The 18,748-nt window shown below is 40.9% G+C and overlaps 1 protein-coding gene across 6 annotated transcripts in view; it reads left to right on the top strand.

The window, feature by feature from the left end:
• Positions 1–5,855, top strand: part of nf1a (neurofibromin 1a) — a 224,814-nt gene extending 218,959 nt beyond the window's left edge. For all 6 annotated transcript variants that reach the window (XM_084350867.1, XM_084350866.1, XM_084350865.1 and 3 more), the window contains one exon: positions 608–5,855. In XM_084350867.1, coding sequence (XP_084206993.1) covers positions 608–750 — 143 coding nt within the window. In that variant the 3' untranslated portion in view covers positions 751–5,855. The remainder of the gene's footprint in view (positions 1–607) is intronic.
• Positions 5,856–18,748: the final 12,893 nt, after the last annotated feature.

Below are 18,748 nucleotides of genomic sequence, written 5' to 3'. Positions count from 1 at the left end.
CACCTTTAAATTTTACGCAATTTGGTAGGCACATCTATCATGTCCTGACTGACAGATAACCTTATGGAACCATGTTCTTTTTGTGATCAATTTTTTATTTTATTTTATTTCATTACATTTCCATTCATCCAGACCCATTACCCGCATCCCGGGGGTAACATTGATTATGGACGGTTACATGAAATAATAAATGAACAAAACAAAATAAAACACAGAGCAACAGCAGTACATAGACACATTCATGAGGGTTTTTTTTTTTTTTTTTTTAATAAAAAAAAAAATGGAACCATATTCTAACCCTAACAGGAGGTCAGCCATTTTGAATGTACAGTGCAATATCTGCATGGTTTTTGCCATTTTTAAGGATTATTTAAGGAGTCACATGCGTGTGACTCACTCAGAACTAACTCATGGCCCATTTTTAGACTGCAACCCACTAGTTGTGAACCACTGATATAGAGAAAAAGTATGAGGAAATGTTGTAGTTAGATTTTGGATTCTGTCTTGAAATGGTGAAACAGACAAAGACCGAATTCTCTTTGAGAAAGTGCTACACCTGTAATTCCATGCTTTTAATGTGTTATGTTTTCTCCCTGTGCTCCTCCAGGTGTGGACAAGGAGAACGTCCAGCTGTCCCCCAGCTCTGCCCTGTCCAGTGGTGGTCGCACTCGCCATGGTTCAGCCAGTCAGGTCCAGAAACAGCGCAGCGCCGGCAGCTTCAAGAGACCCAGCATTAAGAAGATTGTCTGATCAGCCAGAGAACATCCACTGCACCTTCCTCCTCCTCCTCCTCCTCCCCACCTCCTCCTTCTCTTACTCCTACAACTCCTCCACCAGCCTGCCAGGCCTCATCCTGCACTCTACTTATCGCTCCTTTTATTTCTTCCTTCTTCATGGTTGCTCTCACAGCAGAACAAGTGATTTTGTGTTTTGCATTAAGGAGGAGTTCTAGCAAGGGCAAACTTGAATTTTGTGCTGCTTGAGATTTTTTTCAAATCTTTCATTTGAAAAAACTGCGGTGGAGGAGAAGCTTCTGTCGATTCTTTCTGTTTTCTCCAGTTTGAGACTTCTGCAGCGACAAAGGTCGCATGTGAAAGTGTTCAAAAAAAATCCCTGTGAAGCTTATGGGACTACAGTCTGGACATCAAGGTTCTGAGTGGACATGGACTGTGACATTTCTCAGACAATTTACACAGGGAGGATCCTGAGATTCTGTCTGTATGTGCTGAAATTTGATCCATCACATGTCTCTTGGCCTTCCTTATGACTAAACACTCCAGCGTCAGCCAGATGGACCAAATGACAGCAGCCATTGGGGGTGGATCTGTGAGGCAGGGCTCTCACTCTGGACCTGCTCAGACATCTCAGCTCCCCTCTCCCACTCCTGTACATATTTTACATAGACAGATTATGTATAACTATTCCTTCGTGCTAATTTAGATGTTGACGTTTTCTCCATGGTGTGCCTTTGTCAGGGTTTTTCAATGTGTACAATTTGTAAAGTAAAAGTCAAACCTTGCTGTGGACAAAGAACAGGTACTAATTATGGAGGCAAGCCGTCCATATCACCACGAGTTCACCTGAGCTGCCTCAAGACCGGCCTCCAATGATCGTCAAATATACAATCATACCATATACCCTGTTGCCTGAAAGTATTTATCCTGTACAGCTAGATAGTGCAACACAATTCTTCTTCTTTTAAAACACTTTCCAAACATCTTCTTTTCAAAGACTTTCAATGTATCAACATGAAGATTGCAAAACACTAGGGGAAACACAACCATGTAAATAGCTCCAAGCGTTTTTTGTGCGTTCTGCTTTTATTTAGGTGTTTTTCATTAGTTCTATTTAGTAATAAGTGTATTTTCAGCAGCCTAGCATTTTAATTTGTGTACACAGTGACAAGGAAAATTGTGAAATAGGCAATAATTCTCAACTCTCCGACTCCTCTGTCAACCACCAATTTTATTTGTACAGCGAACAGGGAGAATACATCTCTGTGTCAGCTCGGTGCAATATGATGCCAACTCCTGAGTTGCGTGTTAACAAAGAGATTTAGCTCTTATTGATTACCTCCAACAACCCTTTGAGTAGAACAGAGGCAGTGTGATGTTTGATCCAATCACTCTCTCTCACACACACACCTCAATTTGTGTCATGTTGTAACAGTCTGAACTGGACCCGCAACCATCAGAGCTTTGTCCCGTGGGCTCTTTAAAGGGAAAATCCACCTTAAAATAAACTTTGAAAGAGTTGGGGCTTTCTGTCATTTCACTTTAGTGGGTAAAAAAACAATACAATATGGTTCGTATAGAGATGAAAACACACTTTTCGGGAGTAAAAACAATTTTTTCTTACATAAGGGTATTGTTACTGAGAACAAAGAACAAAATGGGTCACAGCATCCAGACTGTGAGATGTGGTTAAAAGCTCTGGAAAAAGGCAGTAACTGAACCTTGTTGGGTTTTTTTTCAAACCACTATTTCTAAAGTCACGAATAAACTGTCACACTTTTCAAATAAGCCAAACTTCTCAAAAACATTGGTGTTTGATGACGTCTGAGCACCATCCGCCTTGGATAAACTGAACGCAGAAAATGTATGATCAAAGAAGCTAACAAGACTCAGAACCTAGTACCAACTGTCAGTACTTGACGTTTAATTGCTTGTGATCAGACACCGTTCAGTCGGTGGTCAGAAGACTTGAGAGCCGTATTCTGCGTTATTGTTCAGGCTATCTCTTATTCCAACATTTCCTAAGTGTGGTGAAATAAAGGGAAATAGTTCACAGATGTGACAAACAGTAAACATCTGGATTTGTTTTCAGTCTCTCAGACTCCAACACTGATCATACAGGATGCAGGTCGTCACATCACTGATCCAGACAGACACAGATTGAAGAGATTCCTCAGTAGAAGAGTGGAAGATGGTGGATTTTTCCTTTGAGAGCAGCACCAAACACCCACTCTGCACCACACAAGACGTCTGCTTTCAAAGACATCTTCCAGGCACATTTGGAGAATACTCTTCAAGGTTTTGGTTTGAACTACTTTACTGTAAATCACTTGACTATACATTACTGCTAACTGTTTTCCAAAGCATGCTGTAGTGATATAGATAGTTGAGTTTGTTTCTAAGCTTCCAGGCAGCTATAGTTTTCCATTCATTCCACATTTCCCAAAATCAATGTTCAGAGTTTAAACTTGCTTAATGTTGTAACTAATGCATCACAGTGAACATCGTGTAATAATTGCTTATGATAAAAGAGTGCTCAAACAAAAACAAGCAGCACAAGAACTCAACAGAACACCATAAGCCAATCTTGGCTCATCACAGATATGTCATTATCTGTGTTTATGTCAGTAAAAGATAAGAAGAAATGCCAGCACAGAAATGTTGAAGATCAGTGTTTCTGTTCTCCACCAGAGAACACTGAGCAGTTTATTTTTACATTGTAAAATTTCCCTCTAACTTCAGATGTTTAATTGTTCAAACTTTGCAATCAATATTAATTTCACAACTTCAATGTATCTGTTCGGGTTTAATCTGCATCACTGCGTAACAATAACGTCCCTTTGACAATAAAAGCAGTTGCATGAGCTGATGATATGTTGTTTTTCAAGGAGAACATCATTGCTACTGACCAATCCAGTTTTGCAACTAGGAGAAAAAGATCTTCATGGGAAGGAAGTTATCTTTTTAAACATGTTGATGAAAGGGTCTATTTTAAATCAAACCATCTTTTCCTAAACCTAACAAAGTATTTATGTTACATTAAACAAACCAAACAGCAACAGAGAACAAAAATGAAAAAAGGAAAATTATATGTCAGCTTATTGTAAAAATAGTAACTGAACAATATAATACGTTGCATATGGGATTCTAACCCCAGTCTCGTGAGTGAAAGTCATATATGTGACCCACTCAGCCACAATGGCTTGCTTGCATGTGGACTTCCTAGGTTAAATTATGGTCCTTGAGCAACATTAATAACGATGTTCTCAGAAAAACACCAACACGGCGATATCGGATACACCAGAAGCAGTCATGATGGTCTTTGTGAAAGATAGCAGCTGCCTGCAGGTTTATTTAGATGTTGTAATTAAATGAATAGGAACCAGTGGCTGCCTGAAGGGTAGAACACACTGACAGATCTAATACACTGTGGTTTGCTGTGGAAATGGTCAAATAGTTTGTAGTAAATAGCTTTACACATACGGATGCTGTGATCTGGGCCTATAAATCAGTTCTGACAGCAGCTGTGTACACATGTTGCCATAGACTGGATACTTTACTCGGGCAGGTGTAGAATGGGACTTGCTGATCAGTGCTTCACCCGCAGCCTCCGTCTACAGCTCTGCAGGGTTTGTTCATCAAAATGCTTCTATCCTGCCTAAACATCTATGCATGACAAGAGTTGAGCATTGTTGTACAACTCTGACTTTCTTTTTGTCTGAGCAGTGTCTCCTCACATCTGCTGCTCAGAGTCTGACACCATGTTCATGGTACCTTATGGATATTTGTGAATCAGCTCACTACTGTTTGTTTTCTTGGGTCGTAGTCGTCTGAGGAGATGTGTTATGTTCTTCTGTACATGCAGCTCATTCAGTAAACACATGATAATTAAATGAATTCCACAGAAAGGGATATTTGGATATTGGAGATAGTCGTTGATAAAATATTTTGTAATTCAGCCTCAAAGAACGACATAAAGGGAAGGATGAGTATACAAGAGTGTAATTAAGAACTGAATTTAGTTTAGCAGGTGAATGGTTCCATCAGAAACCTCCATCACTGACATGTTTTCATCAACAGATTTGCTCTTATGAAGGTAAACAGGACAAAACCAAGATATTAGTCAGATTGTCTGTTTCCAAAAGTCATGAAAAATATTTTCAATCAGATGTACTGATTTCACTATCATAAAGGTTGTTTTAGACGGTCCAACAAGCACTTGGTTTTAAGCATACTAAGGCCTTCAGATGCTAATGTTATTGAACAAGCTATTGTTTAATTTAGATTGATAAGCTGATGTGTTATGTAATGAAACTCTTTCCAATGTAAATAGGCCAAACCATAGTTCAGAGTCAAGTATGGGGTTTCATCACCTTTAAGTTTTTAAAGTCACATTGTGTTTGGAGCGGTGATGGTCGGCACAGAGTGGGTATAAAGGTTCAGGTTGGAAGGACTTAAGGATCAGGGCCACTTAAGCTGTAAAGGTTCATGTTTATTCAGATTTCTGTGTCGGATTCCACAGAAATCTTTCATCATATATCTCAATCCATCATCTCCTCTCACCACTTTTCACCATCTAACTGTTCTTAAAGCTACACCTGCTGATTTTCCTCTAAAAGGTGTCCACAAAACCTGAATCACAGAATCAGCAAGTGTACCTTTAACTAAAACACAACCAGGAAAAATATGAAGGCAAGATTTATTTGAGCACCGTGTTAGCAGATTGCCATTGTTCCCAGGTTTTAGTTTGACTTGTGTGTGAATGGAAATATTAAGGATTATGTATCCATAACCTCTTAAACAAGTGGTTGACTTGCACTAATTTAAAAACAGTCATGGGTTTGTAAAGATGAAAAACCTCAAAATGTGGCATGTTTTATTTGATGTTATGCAAAATCTAATGTCTGTAGGGTAATAGTCTGAGTTTTGTTTTTAATGCAGTTTGTGTGACAATTGTAAATACTTTGTGTAAAATTTGAGATGGTATATTTACTACACTGTACATACATGTGATATTGTATCATTTTGTTTTTGTAAAGCAGTTAGTTTCTGTATGATAATATACAAATTGAACTATTCCAGTGTTAGTAATAAAATGTTTTGCTCTCCACAATGTTTAAATGTGTGTGATAACACAGACCAGTTTTCATTTTACAACACATCATGTTTAAGAAGACTTGCTGTCGTAATCCCCCTTTCAATAATCAATCAATCAGTCTTTCTTTATATAGCACCTTTCAAACAAATCTCATAAAAGCCAGACTGAATAGATTTTTGTAGATTAAATGTAAAAGTATTGATATATCCAGTTCCTCTCAGATCATCTGGAAGACTGTTCCAACAGCTGGGAGCATGAAGGTTGAAAGCAGCACCTCCAAATGTCTTTGTTCTATTCCGTGGAACAGCTAAAAGAAAAGAGTTGGAGGATCTGAGGAGCTCCACTGTTATTATTATGCACACACATGAGCCTGATGGGGCTGCCACATAGTGAGGGTGCCTTGAGCAGTTGGTGTTTCAGTGTCTTGCTCAAGGGCACCTCAGCAGTGTCCAGAGTTGAACTGGTAAGTCTTCAGCTACCAGTCCACACTGAATCCCCAAACCAATAGACTAAGATAAAATATATTCAAAAGGTGTTGATGGAGAGGAGTTTTTTTTAATAAATCAGATTTTGTTTTTTAGTAAATAAAAACTGTATTAGCAACAAAGCATACTCATGTAGTAGTGAACCCTTGATACCCTTGATCACAGTTACTCCTATATCAAAGGAGCTTACAGGTCCATAAGACATCCACACTTTGGAAAGTCTGACATTTCTCTGTTTTGGTACTACTTGTATACATGTAGAAGCTGATGAGCACCAAGCCCATGTTCAAGATGGTACTGTGCTGGAATGAGGACAGTGAGACTCTGGGGCCTTTTTATTAACAATGTGTAGAAAAGGTTCTAAATTCTGTTTTAGGAATAAAATTCTGTATTTATTAAACATGTGCACACCAGTCTTACACACATCAGTATGTAAGCAATGTTAATAAATCCTACATGTTATAAACTTTCAATTAACCATATATGGTAATAATTCATCCTTTCCCGATTTATCTACAGCCCCATGCTGGAACGTGCACGTGACCAAAAACCCCAATTGTGTCGAACTGGGATGTGCACAGGAATAGCTGTTGTGCATTTAGTTTCTTGCTCCAACATTAGTCCCAAGTCATGGCATAAACGTAGCAATATCTGATTCGGGAAGCTGTATCTATTAAGAAGCTACCCTGTGCTGTCAACCAAACAGATCAGGGCATGTTAAAAAAAAATAAAGATAAAAAATACAAGATGAGCCATGTAACATTTTCAAATACCTGTAACAGATGTTTGGTAAAGACTTTGACACCAGTTAGGCTACATGTCTGTTTGTAACTAGACAAAATTACAAATTGAGTAATTATTAATCACAGAAAATACAGAAAATAATGTAGATATTGAGATAATTTAATGTGTGCTATGACACGTGCAATGCTTCCTACTTGGAGTTTGTCTATTCTACCAATGGGTGCTATGTGAAAGCATGGTCAGAGCTAAGTAAATATGATAAATTGAAAATGATAAATTCCTCATTTTGCATCAGAATCATTGTATGTATCCATTACACACAAATCTGTGTGTACGCACTTGATAAATGATGGCTCTGGACTGTTTTTAGCCAACCAACAGTCTTTAAAGTGGCTTAAGATCTTCATGAGAACACTGAATCAGCAATACATTGTATACGGTGCATTTAGAAAATATTGCGACCTCTTCACTTTTTTCACATTTTGTTATGTGCAGCCCATGCTAAAGTCCTTTTATCAATCTGCACTCAATCCTCATTAATGACAAAACGAAAGCAGAAAAAATGTGGTGTACTGATCACCTTTCAGATATTTCTACATCTTGATTGTCATTTAATTCAATTAATTGGACATGATTTAGAAAGGCAGACAGCTGTCTATATATGTTCTCACAGAAGACAATTCATATATGAGCAAAGGCCAAGCTAGAGCCCCACCAATACTCTTTTTTTTTTTGGGCAGATGCCGAAATAGATATTAGGAAGCAGAATTCTGATATCGATATATTGCCCAACATACTCACATTTTTTGCAGTGATCCCTCAGATGTGATGATCAGACAGTTGTGATTAAGATATGTAACAGGATTGTGGCAGGATTTTACAGTTTAAAGGATAAGTACATTTAAAACATTTACTTACCTCCATGGTGATGGAAAGTCAGGTGAAGTTTCATAGTCCACAAAACATTTCTGGTGCTTCACAGTAAAACAGCGTTGCAGTATTCTGCTAAACAACTGAAGTAGACGTGGACTTGTTTTAAAACATAAAATGGTTCCATACAGTTTGGAGCATTGGGATCTTGGGGCTTCTGGAGACTTAAGGGCCAAACACACTGTGTCTGATGTGGGCATTTTGAAGTACACCTATTGTTTTAAATGGCTGAACGCGCATCAATTCGATTTTGCATCAAATGCAGACTCAGTGGCCGTAGTTGCTTTTCTGCAGCTGCAGTACACATTTAGTAAGGAGAGAGCTAAAAGGAAAAAAAAATCTTAAGGAGCAAGATGTCACATCTGAGTTACTGCCACCGTTGCGCCCTGTGGGGACACACTGCTGTGAAATCCCTCATCATTAATGACCAAATTCATTGAATGAATCCCAGTTCCATAATACTGAGTTAATATAATAATTTTCAGTTGCAAGTGTGAGGAGGCGTATGTTGGGGGATCCTTGGGCACAACTAAGGTCACTTTATAGAGGAATATGAGTACTAAATACAAATATTAGTACTAGTACTACATATAAATAGTAATTTTTTCCCCAAATTCTGCTGATTGAATCTGATGCCAGCAGCGCACCATAGGAGCATTAAATAAACATAAATTAAAAGATTAATTGAAATTACGCTGGACATTTACATTTAATACAAGTCCCCACCTACTTCAGGTTTTTAGGAGAATGTTGCAACGCTGTTTTGCTGTGAAGCTCCAGAAATGTTTTGTGGACATCAAGACTTCAGCTGACTTTGCAAGTATACTTTTCAAGTATCGCAAGTACATATAATGACTTAATTTTCTTTCTTTTTTTTTTTGCCAAACTATTCTTTAACAATAAACTTTATTGTCCAAAATTATGTCAGCGCTAAAACAGTAAACTTACTGGGATTTTAAATAATTAAATGACCTCAAGCATCTTTACTGCATTATTAACTCTTAAAAGAAAGAGTTATCAATATATCTGTGAAAGGCTAATATCGACCAATAGATATATCAGTGGGGCTTTAGACAAAGCCATGGGGTTGAAGGAACTGCCTGCAGAGGTCAGTGACAGGATTGTTAAGCCAAGATCTGCGAAGGCTTTAGAAAAACCTGTGTTCTGCATGCTGCATTGTAGGATCCCAAGAGGCCTCCATATTTCTTAAATGGAAATGTTTAGACCAACCAAGACTGCCCAGCCAAACCGGGATGTCAGGTGAACCAGGTGAACCAACCCAATTGTCACTCTGGCTGATCTCCAGAGATCCTGAGTTGAGATGGGAGAAATTTTCAGAAGGACAACCATTACTGTAACACTGTAAGGCCGATCTGGACTTTATTCCTCAGCAAAAAACAGGCTGCACCCAAATATCTTGACTTGAGAAAACAGTAAGAACTTAGAATTAATGTGTAAAACAATTATTTTATTAAAACATTACTTTAATCATGTAGGACAGAACTGATATTCAACCACACCATGATACAAAGATGTCTAAACTGTCTCACACAGCCAGGTCCAGGTGCCTCACTTTGGCAGTTAGGAGGGAGAAATACAGTGGTGCTTGAAAGTTTGTGAACCCTTTAGAATTTTCTATATTTATGCATAAATATGACCTAAAACATCATCAGATTTTCACACAAGTCCTAAAAGTAGATAAAGAGAACCCAATTAAACAAATGAGACAAAAATATTACTGTTATGACCCCAGGGGTCATAATTTGTATGTTCAGTCCTGTTTGTATTTGTCTGTGTTGTTTTTCTCCCTCCCTGTCAAGAGGGGGTGCTGTGTTTGTTTGTGTCCCAAAACATCAGGTGGAGGCTGCGGATTGGGCGAAAGCTGGAAGGCTGCTGATTGGTCGGATCCAGATGCTGGGACATTTAAAAGTGGAGCCTGGAGCAGACCTCGCCTCGCCTCGCCTCGCCTCTCTCTCTCTCTCTCTTACATCCTTGGCTTGATCATTCTGACTCCCGTTGTAATAGAAAACAAATTTGATGTTCATGTTGTCGCAGAGATTTCGTATCTCATTTGTAGCCTACATATTGTAAATAGATTTGATAACATTATTCAGTCCAGTTTTTTAGTAGGGGTGAGTAGCCTTTTTCTTTGTACACCTTTTTCTCCTGTTTTTTGGTTAGGGAGTGAGGTAAGAAACCAGTTTTTTGTTGACTTTTGTTTTTGGATAGGGAAGTGAGTTTTAAAAAAAGTTTATTGTTTTAGGTAATGCTCACCCTGAAGTTTATTTTTCGTTTGGGTAAATAAATTCCCATATTTTGGACTGCATCCTTGGTTTTTGGTGTTTTATTCTTGGGAGTGGGAAAAAGAAAGGGAAGCCTAATGTTATGTTCTGGTAGACTCTAGGCCGGGGCATAACATAATTGGGGGCTCGTCCGGGATACTGTTCCCTCGTGTTTTTGTGTCGGATAAATTAAATTTGTTTCTTTGTTCGTTTATTTCGCATATTTCTGGCGGACACTGTTTCATTTAGTGGCACAATGGAATTTGATTTAGATGGTTTTGTTAGACAGCCTACGCTGGAGCAAATTAATAAGCTCAGAAAGGTGGATTTGATGCTCATTGCAAATGTGTATAATGTGCAAGTGCCTCCCAGCGTTAAAAAGGAGGAGCTGAGGCAGCTCCTGGTGGAGACGTTGTCGGAGAGGCAATTGTTTGCTGTTTCGTCTGTGGTAGAATCTGCGGGGAAAGGTGGCGTGGAGCTTCGAGAGCCTGTTCCGCCTATCACGCCCGTTCGCTCAGATCCTCCCCTTACGTCGTGTCTGTCAGCGGAAGAGCTCCAACTGACACTCCGCATTAGGGAGATGGAGATGAGGAATAGGCAGTTGGAGGTGGAGGCTATGCACCTGAGGGTGAAAGCGTTAAAGCTGGAACGCCAGCCTAATGTCGCTCCCCGTCCCCCTGTCACCCCGCAGGACCCGCACTCTCTCCGACAGAGTTTAGACGTAAGCCGGCTCATTGCACTGGTGCCTCTGTTCAGAGAGTCCGAGGTGGACTCCTACTTTAGCGCATTTGAGCGCATCGCAGCCACCTTAAACTGGACTAAGGATGTCTGGACTTTGTTGCTCCAGTGTAAGCTGGTAGGGAAAGCTCAGGAGGTGTGTGCCGCCCTCACTGTTGAACAGAGCTTAAATTACGACATTGTTAAAGCTAGTGTACTACGTGCCTATGAATTAGTCCCCGAAGCATATAGACAAAAGTTTAGAAACTGTGTGAAAAGTGTCAGCCAGACATATGTGGAGTTTGCGCGCGACAAAGGTGTGCTGTTTGATAAGTGGTGTCAGGCCAGCAAGACGAAAGATTTTGCGCAGCTGAGAGAGCTTGTGCTTCTGGAGGAGTTTAAAAAGTGCCTGCCAGAGCGCATCGTGGTGTATTTAAATGAGCAAAAAGTTGTGTCTCTCTCTCAAGCTGCTGTTTTCGTGGATGAGTTTGCTCTAACTCACAAGAGCGCGTTTCTGGCACCTGTCCAAGAAACGCCGAGGTCTGCGGTGAATAATAAACCTCGGTCTCCTAAAAACTCCCGGCGTAATTACTCTACCGCGGGTGAAAATCGAGAGTGTTATTAAGCTTGGTGAAATAGTCGATCTTTCTGACTCATTTTTGAACTCATCTGAGGTATCCGTCAGCCCCTCTTCTGAACAGAAAAACGAACCTCTTTCTGTTGAGGTGGAAACAGAAGATAAAGACTTGTGTTTGGCAGTAAATAAAGAGCAGTTAAATAAAGCACAGCAGTCTGACAGTACGCTGGCTGCCTGTCTGTCTGCTGCCCAAGGGCAGAAAATCAAAAAACTGCCTATGACTTACCTTTTTGATGAAGGTGTGTTGGTGCGTAAATGGTCCCCGATGTCTGGTTTGGAGTGTGATGTGGTTACTCAGGTTGTTGTGCCAAAAGAGTTCCATCTCCAAGTGCTGAGTTTAGCCCACGATCTTGTCCGGTCATCTTGGCATTAAAAAGACATGCTCCAGTATTTCTTTTGGCCAGGGTTAAAGTCTGCTGTTGCAAAGTTTTGTCGTTCTTGCCATATCTGCCAGACTACCGGCAAACCAAACCAGGTTATTCGTCCGGCTCCGTTACGCCCAATTCCAGCGATCGGTGAGCCCTTTGAGCATGTCATCATTGACTGTGTCGGTCCCTTACCAAAAACAAAGACTGGATATCAGTGCATGCTGACCATGATGTGCGCAGCCACACGTTTTCCTGAGGCAGTCCCGTTGCGCTCGCTAAGAGTTAAAGTAGAGGTGAAAGCTCTGGTCAAGTTTTTTTCCACCTTTGGTTTGCCAAAACGCATTCAAACTGATCAGGGATCTAACTTTATGTCGAGGGTTTTTGCACAGGTGATGTCGGAGCTGTCCATTAAGCACCAGGTGTCCAACGCGTATCATCCACAGAGTCAGGGCGCACTGGAGAGATTCCACCAAACGTTAAAGTCCATGCTTCGTAAATACTGTGCTGAGTCTAACAGGCACCGAGCCTGTTCAAACAGGCCATAGAAGGAGTTGAGTGTGTCTGGAAGCTGACTGTCATTTCCAGGTATGGGGTAGGGTTTCTTTTTGTAGTTTGTCAGTGAGTCCACCTTCAGGAGAACACTGAACAACAATGGTGTGCATGGCAGAGTTGCAAGGAGAAAGCCACTGCTCTCCAAAAAGAACATTGCTGCCCGTCTGCAGTTTGCTAAAGATCATGTGGACAAGCCAGAAAGCTATTCGATAAATGTTTTGTGGACGGATGAGACCAAAATAGAACTTTTTGGTTTAAATGAGAAGCGTTATGTTTGGAGAAAGGAAAACACTGCATTCCAGCATAAGAACCTTATCCCATCTGTGAAACATGGTGGTGGTAGTATCGTGGTTTGGGCCTGTTTTACTGCAACTGGGCCAGGATGGTGTGCCATCATTGATGGAACAATGAATTCTGAATTGTACCAGCAAATTCTAAAGGAAAATGTCAGGACATCTGTCCGTGCACTGAATCTCAAGAGAATGTGGGTCATGCAGCAAGACAACGACCCTAAGCACACAAGTCGTTCTACCAAAGAATGGTTAAAGAAGAAGAATGTTTTGGAATGGCAGAGTCAAAGTCCTGACCTTAATCCAATCGAAATGTTGTGGAAGGACCTGAAGCGAGCAGTTCATGTGAGGAAACACACCAACTTCCCAGAGTTGAAGCTTTTCTGTATGGAGGAATGGGCAAAAATTTCTCCAAGCCAATGTGCAGGACTAATCAACAGTTACCGGAAATGTTTAGTTGCAGTTATTGCTGCACAAAGTGGTCACACCAAATACTGAAAGCAAAGGTTTACATACTTTTGCCACTCACAGATATGTACTATTGGATAATTTTCCTCAATAAATAAATGACCAAGTATAATATTTTGTCTCATTTGTTTAATTGGGTTCTCTTTATCTACTTTTAGTACTTGCGTGAAAATCTGATGTTGTTTTAGGTCATATTTGTGCAGAAATATAGAAAATTCTAAAGGGTTCACAAACTTTCAAGCACCACTGTATAAGACATTATTACCTTATGATTACTTAAGACCTCACAGAGTTGTAGCAGGAGAAAGTGTCTGATATTCATGTTTTACTTTGCGTTTTCTTGCTTGCAAGGCTTACTAGCATCCACATAATTACTCCTCGTTGCATCATACTGTCTCTCCTGGTGAGGATTTTCATTGTGTTACCGGTGAACTTTATCATTGTCCTACAGACCTCACAAATGACCAGACTTTTGTCCGATTTTCCTTCTTTTAAAATCCAAATGTCTTCCAAATATTTGTCTTGATGGTGCACTGTGAACTGTGTCAGCATTGTCGGAGATGTTTTTGTTAATCCCTCACAATCGTGGATCCAATAGCAACGGATGGAAGGATGCTGATGTAACTCTTGTAAAAGTAATGCAAGAGTCTCACTCTGAACTTCAACCTTAAACAAGATTTGGAGACGCTGTGCATAATTATTATCTAAGTTCATTTGATGCACTCGTATCTCTAATGTCTCTAACCGATTTCCAATTCATATTGGTAAATCTTTACAGCCCTAATATTTACGTTTCTTGTTAGGCAACATCCTCTGGTGGCCGTTGTAATTATGGCTGCAAAAGGAGGAAGCGAGGACAAAGTCTGCATAGGGAGAAGGTTTGGGGACTGATAGTTGTGTCAAACAAGCACAGGACCTAGGAGGCCACTGTTCATTTCCCATGTGAAAGCAAAGTCAACTTGCTGTTACTCGCTGGTACGCTGCAATGGTCACATTCAGAGCAGGAATTTGCAATTTGGCCTTGTGCCCCTGAAAAAAATATCTGCCCTAAGGCCACAGTGCCCTTGATGCCCCGCCCGCACTGCCCTAGTTGATTTTGCAGTTTTCTCCTCTGCCTCTTCCTTGTCAACATAGCTTTGAACACCGGCATCTTTTGCAGAAAAAAAAATCGTCTTTTTATGACATTCTGGCAACATCAAATGAGACGATGCGTACATCACCAGTGGTAGGTTCAATTCGAGCCTGGCATGAACGGCTCGGGCGGGCTACAGTACGACAGTTTGACAGCATTCTATCACTGGCTAACCAGGAGACGCACCCCCAACGTCCGTGTGACCGAGACGTTGGGTCTGAGGAGGAGGAAAAAGTTGCCGGGTCCGAGGTAAGACAGTGTGATAAATTAGGGAAAAAAATGTTTGATCTAAAGTTAACGTTAAATTTACGCAATACGCGTTGCTTGTACAGACTGGTGCTTAAGCCTGCATACATCCACCATTGAAGACCTCCACCTCATCAAGTCACAGGGTTGTGCTCCTGCAGATTTCCAAAGCCAAGAATCTGTGGCAAGATGGTGGGCAGCTGGCATCAACAAGAAGAGGCCAAACATTCATCCATATGGTCCAAGGAACCCTAAAACACACATTGAAACTCTCCCTGACTCTCCATCCCCAACTTCAAAAGATAGTGACTGATTGATCACATAACCGGGCATAAATGCTAGTCACTTTGTAGTATATGTTAAAAATAAATATAAAATAAAAATAAAAGCATTTATGAATTCATAAATGGTGGAAAGCTGAAAAGTTCTCGCCTGAGCTTGTTTTATGTATTCATTTCACAGATATTTATACATTCTTTGTCCTTAAACTAAAGTCATTATGGACATGGACTTAAAATCATTGTTTTATTTTATGGCCTTGCTGCCCTGGCTTTTGGCCTTTGTGCCCTCAAATAACTGACAACACGAAAGGCCAAGTGGCCTTGCCCCTACAATGATGAAATTCCAGGCCTGGTCACATTGTTTTAAACAGTGATATATGTCATTTTGGAAGTCACTAGCAATCAACCTATTCAGTCGTTTAGGTATGAGGGTGTGTTGCTGTCCACAGACTGTCCCCATCCAACCTGACAGAGCTTGGCAAAAAATCCCCAATCCAGGTAAGCAAAAGTTGCTATGTCATACCAAGAAGACTCAAGGCTTCAACTCAGTATTGAGTCAAGGGTCAGTGTGATATTTCAGTTTTTTCTTTGTAATACAGCTTTGTAATGCATGTGATTTATGAAAAACATTTTTAAAACCTGTGTTTGCTTTGTCATTCTGGGGTATAAGTGTAGATTGAACAGGGGGGTGATCTCCACCTCTACAATCCGTTTCCACTTAACCTATTAGCAAAGCCAATGGATAAACCACTCTATTAAGCACTGGGACTGATACAAGGACAGATGTGGTTTACGTAGGGTTCTCATAGATGCCAAGACAAAATATTCCGTGTTCTCAATAACAACAGTAAGTTATAACCAGAAGAAATAATTAGCTGGTGAGCTGAACTGTTTTTATGTATGCTTTGAAATGCTGTCTGACCTAACAATGCAAGACACAAACTGCACAAACTGCATCTTGCAAGTAGGCCTACATTGTAATATTTTTAACCAGTCTCCGACAAATTGTCAGAAACAATTGTTCCCAAGATAATACCAGTGGCGTGTTTAAGTGATTATAGGGCAATTACTCTGATTTTAATACATTAGTAAATACAAAATCACAGTTTAAAATATGTCTACTGTAAAAGTCTAACTTTAAATGATAAGAATCCAGTTTTTTATATAAATCATAGAAGTTTGTAACATTTTTTAGTATACATTTAGTTATCAGGATAAAAACACAGTTATCAATGTAAAAATTAATTACAGTCATTTTACAATTTTCTGGTGGAGAGTCCTGAACAAAACATTTACTTACATGTGATGTTACTATTACTCTCCTATTATTAGTATCCATTCAACTGACAAGGTCTGGAAGTAGCTAGGTGGTTAGCTTGCTAGGTAATGTAACAAACAAGTATGGGACATATAGAGTATTCTTGCATTGTCTGGTTCATTGTAAAAAGCAAGGTATTCCTTTAATCTGCAGGGAATTAATTACATAATAATGTGAAGAAATTGCTTAGAATTAATAAAAGTAAAATCAGTTAAATCAATATAATGACAAGAATCGCCAAAGAATCGCCACCTTACCGTGGTGGAGGGGTTTGTGTGTCCCTGTGATCCTGGGAGCTATGTTGTCCGGGGCATTAGCTCCTGGTAGGGTCTCCCAAGGCAAATTGGTTTCAGGGGAGGGACCAGACTAAGAGCGGTTCAAAACGACCCTAGGAATCGGCAATCACAGGCAAGGAGTACCTCGCCCGGTATGGGGGCACCAGGGCCCTCCCCTGGAGCCAGACCTGGGGGTGGAGCTCGCCGGCAAGCGTCTGGTGGCCGGGCCTTGGCCCATGGGGCCCGGCTGGGCTCAGCACGAAAGAACAACGTCGGACCGCGCTCCTGTGGACTGACCAGCCAAAATTTTTTGTGCCTAAAACAAAGGTGAACGACTCAGAAGATGCATAAGAATGGTTCTTGAACTTGTACAGAATACACATTAAAGTGCTGTCGAGTTATTAACCAACTTAATCTCATTAATGACTAGACCTACATAATGACTTACAACTGTATCTGACCTGGTGTCTCATCTTCTTTCCGATTGCGTGGATGTTCCGAAACAGGAGCTTCATCCTCTCCAACTGCGCTGTTTTCATTGACGTCAGTGCCTTGACCGCAGCTGTCAGCTCTGGGGGAGCTGTCTTCCCCACTTTACAGCTGATCGTGTGCAAGTGGTTTTTTGAGGACTCGTGGTCCTTAATTGCCTCTAACTTTAAGTTTTTTGTTACGATTACAAATGGGTTTCATTTTGCTTTCTCCGAGCCATACATACGGCAATCCTGACAGTGCATTTCTTCTGCACACTTGCTCAGTGTTGTGTTGTCTTATTGGCTACCAGGGGCGTAGGAATGAGTTTAACATTGGGGGGGACACATATCGGAAACCTGACAGATCCGTTAATGGTTTATAATATTAAAATCATGTTTGTTATATTATTGTTTAAATTCAACCGTGTTCACTTTTTATCATGTTCAAATCTTCCTCTCATGATCAACAAACTAAAATCACCCCACCCTTCATATAGCACCTACCTGCAACTCTGCAGTGCTGGCTCTCCCTGCATCACCCTCACCAGTGTCAGTTCCCAGCTGAACTTCATCTGATCTCTAATATGTGGAGATGAATAAGGTATAGAAAAATACTGATGGGAAAGTCAAGAAAAACACAGACAGAGTAACTCCTTTCTAGATGTGGGAGATGTGTAACGTTACTCGTTTTCAAGTCACATGGGTTAAGTTAATAGAAAAATCATGCTCTTTTACAACCATCTTAAATACAGTTTTTAGTGTCAAATCGCTTTTGTCCGTTACGTTACTGGAAAATCCACCATATTTTCGCCAGCCGACGTTGGCTAGTAACGTTAATAGTAACAACGTTACCTAGCAAAAGTGTACTAGTAGTTAGATGTTGAATCACAACATCAGCTTAACATCAACAAGTCTAACGTTAGACAGAAAATATAATTATCCTCCTGGACAAAATTATTACCAACTCACATTTCCTTTCTTTCTTTTCTTCCCCATAAAGAAATCTGTTAAACTGAGCTGCTGCTGTCTTTTCATCTTCACCTCTCTCTGACCTGTCCAGCTGACTCCCACTTCCCAAACAGTCTGAGGGGGCGGGGCAGGCTTGTGACAAGACGCTGTGTTGCGCTTTCAAAATAAAAGCAAGTTTATTCCTCCGTCCCCCCTGGTTCCTACGCCCTTATTGGCTAACCTACCTGTGGCAGGTAGATTGACAGTTTCACCACAATTTCATGCCCTGGCTATGTACATCAGGCAGCAGGCGAAGGGGGGGACCTGGGCGTCCTGACCCCCGGCTTCGCAGACTAGCTCTTAGTACATGGAATGTCACCTCTCTGGTGGGGAAGGAACCACAGCTGGTGCGGGAGGTAGAGCGGTACCAACTAGATATAGTTGGGCTCACCTCCACGCACAGCACCGGTTCTGGAACCAAACTCCTTGAGAGGGGCTGGACTCTCTCCTTTTCCGTAAATGTTGCCCAGGGTGAGAGGCGCCGGGCTGGTGTGGGGATACTCTCAATTTCCCGACTGAGCACTGCTGAGTTGGAGTTCTCCCCGAGAGACGAGAGGGTCGCCTCCATGCGACTGCAGATCGCTGGGGGGGAAAGCTCTGACTGTTGTTTGTGCGTATGCACCGAACAGCAGCTCGGAATACCCTGCCTTCTTGGAGTCCTTGGGTGGTGTCCCGGAAGGGGCTCCACCTGGGGACTCCATAGTTCTTCTGGG

This window comes from Pagrus pagrus (genome assembly GCF_965226575.1).
Source record: "Pagrus pagrus genome assembly, chromosome: 4".
NCBI classification, from domain to species: Eukaryota; Metazoa; Chordata; class Actinopteri; order Spariformes; family Sparidae; genus Pagrus; species Pagrus pagrus.
Note: the sequence above shows the minus strand (reverse complement) of the source record. Positions and strands in the feature narration are given on the sequence as shown.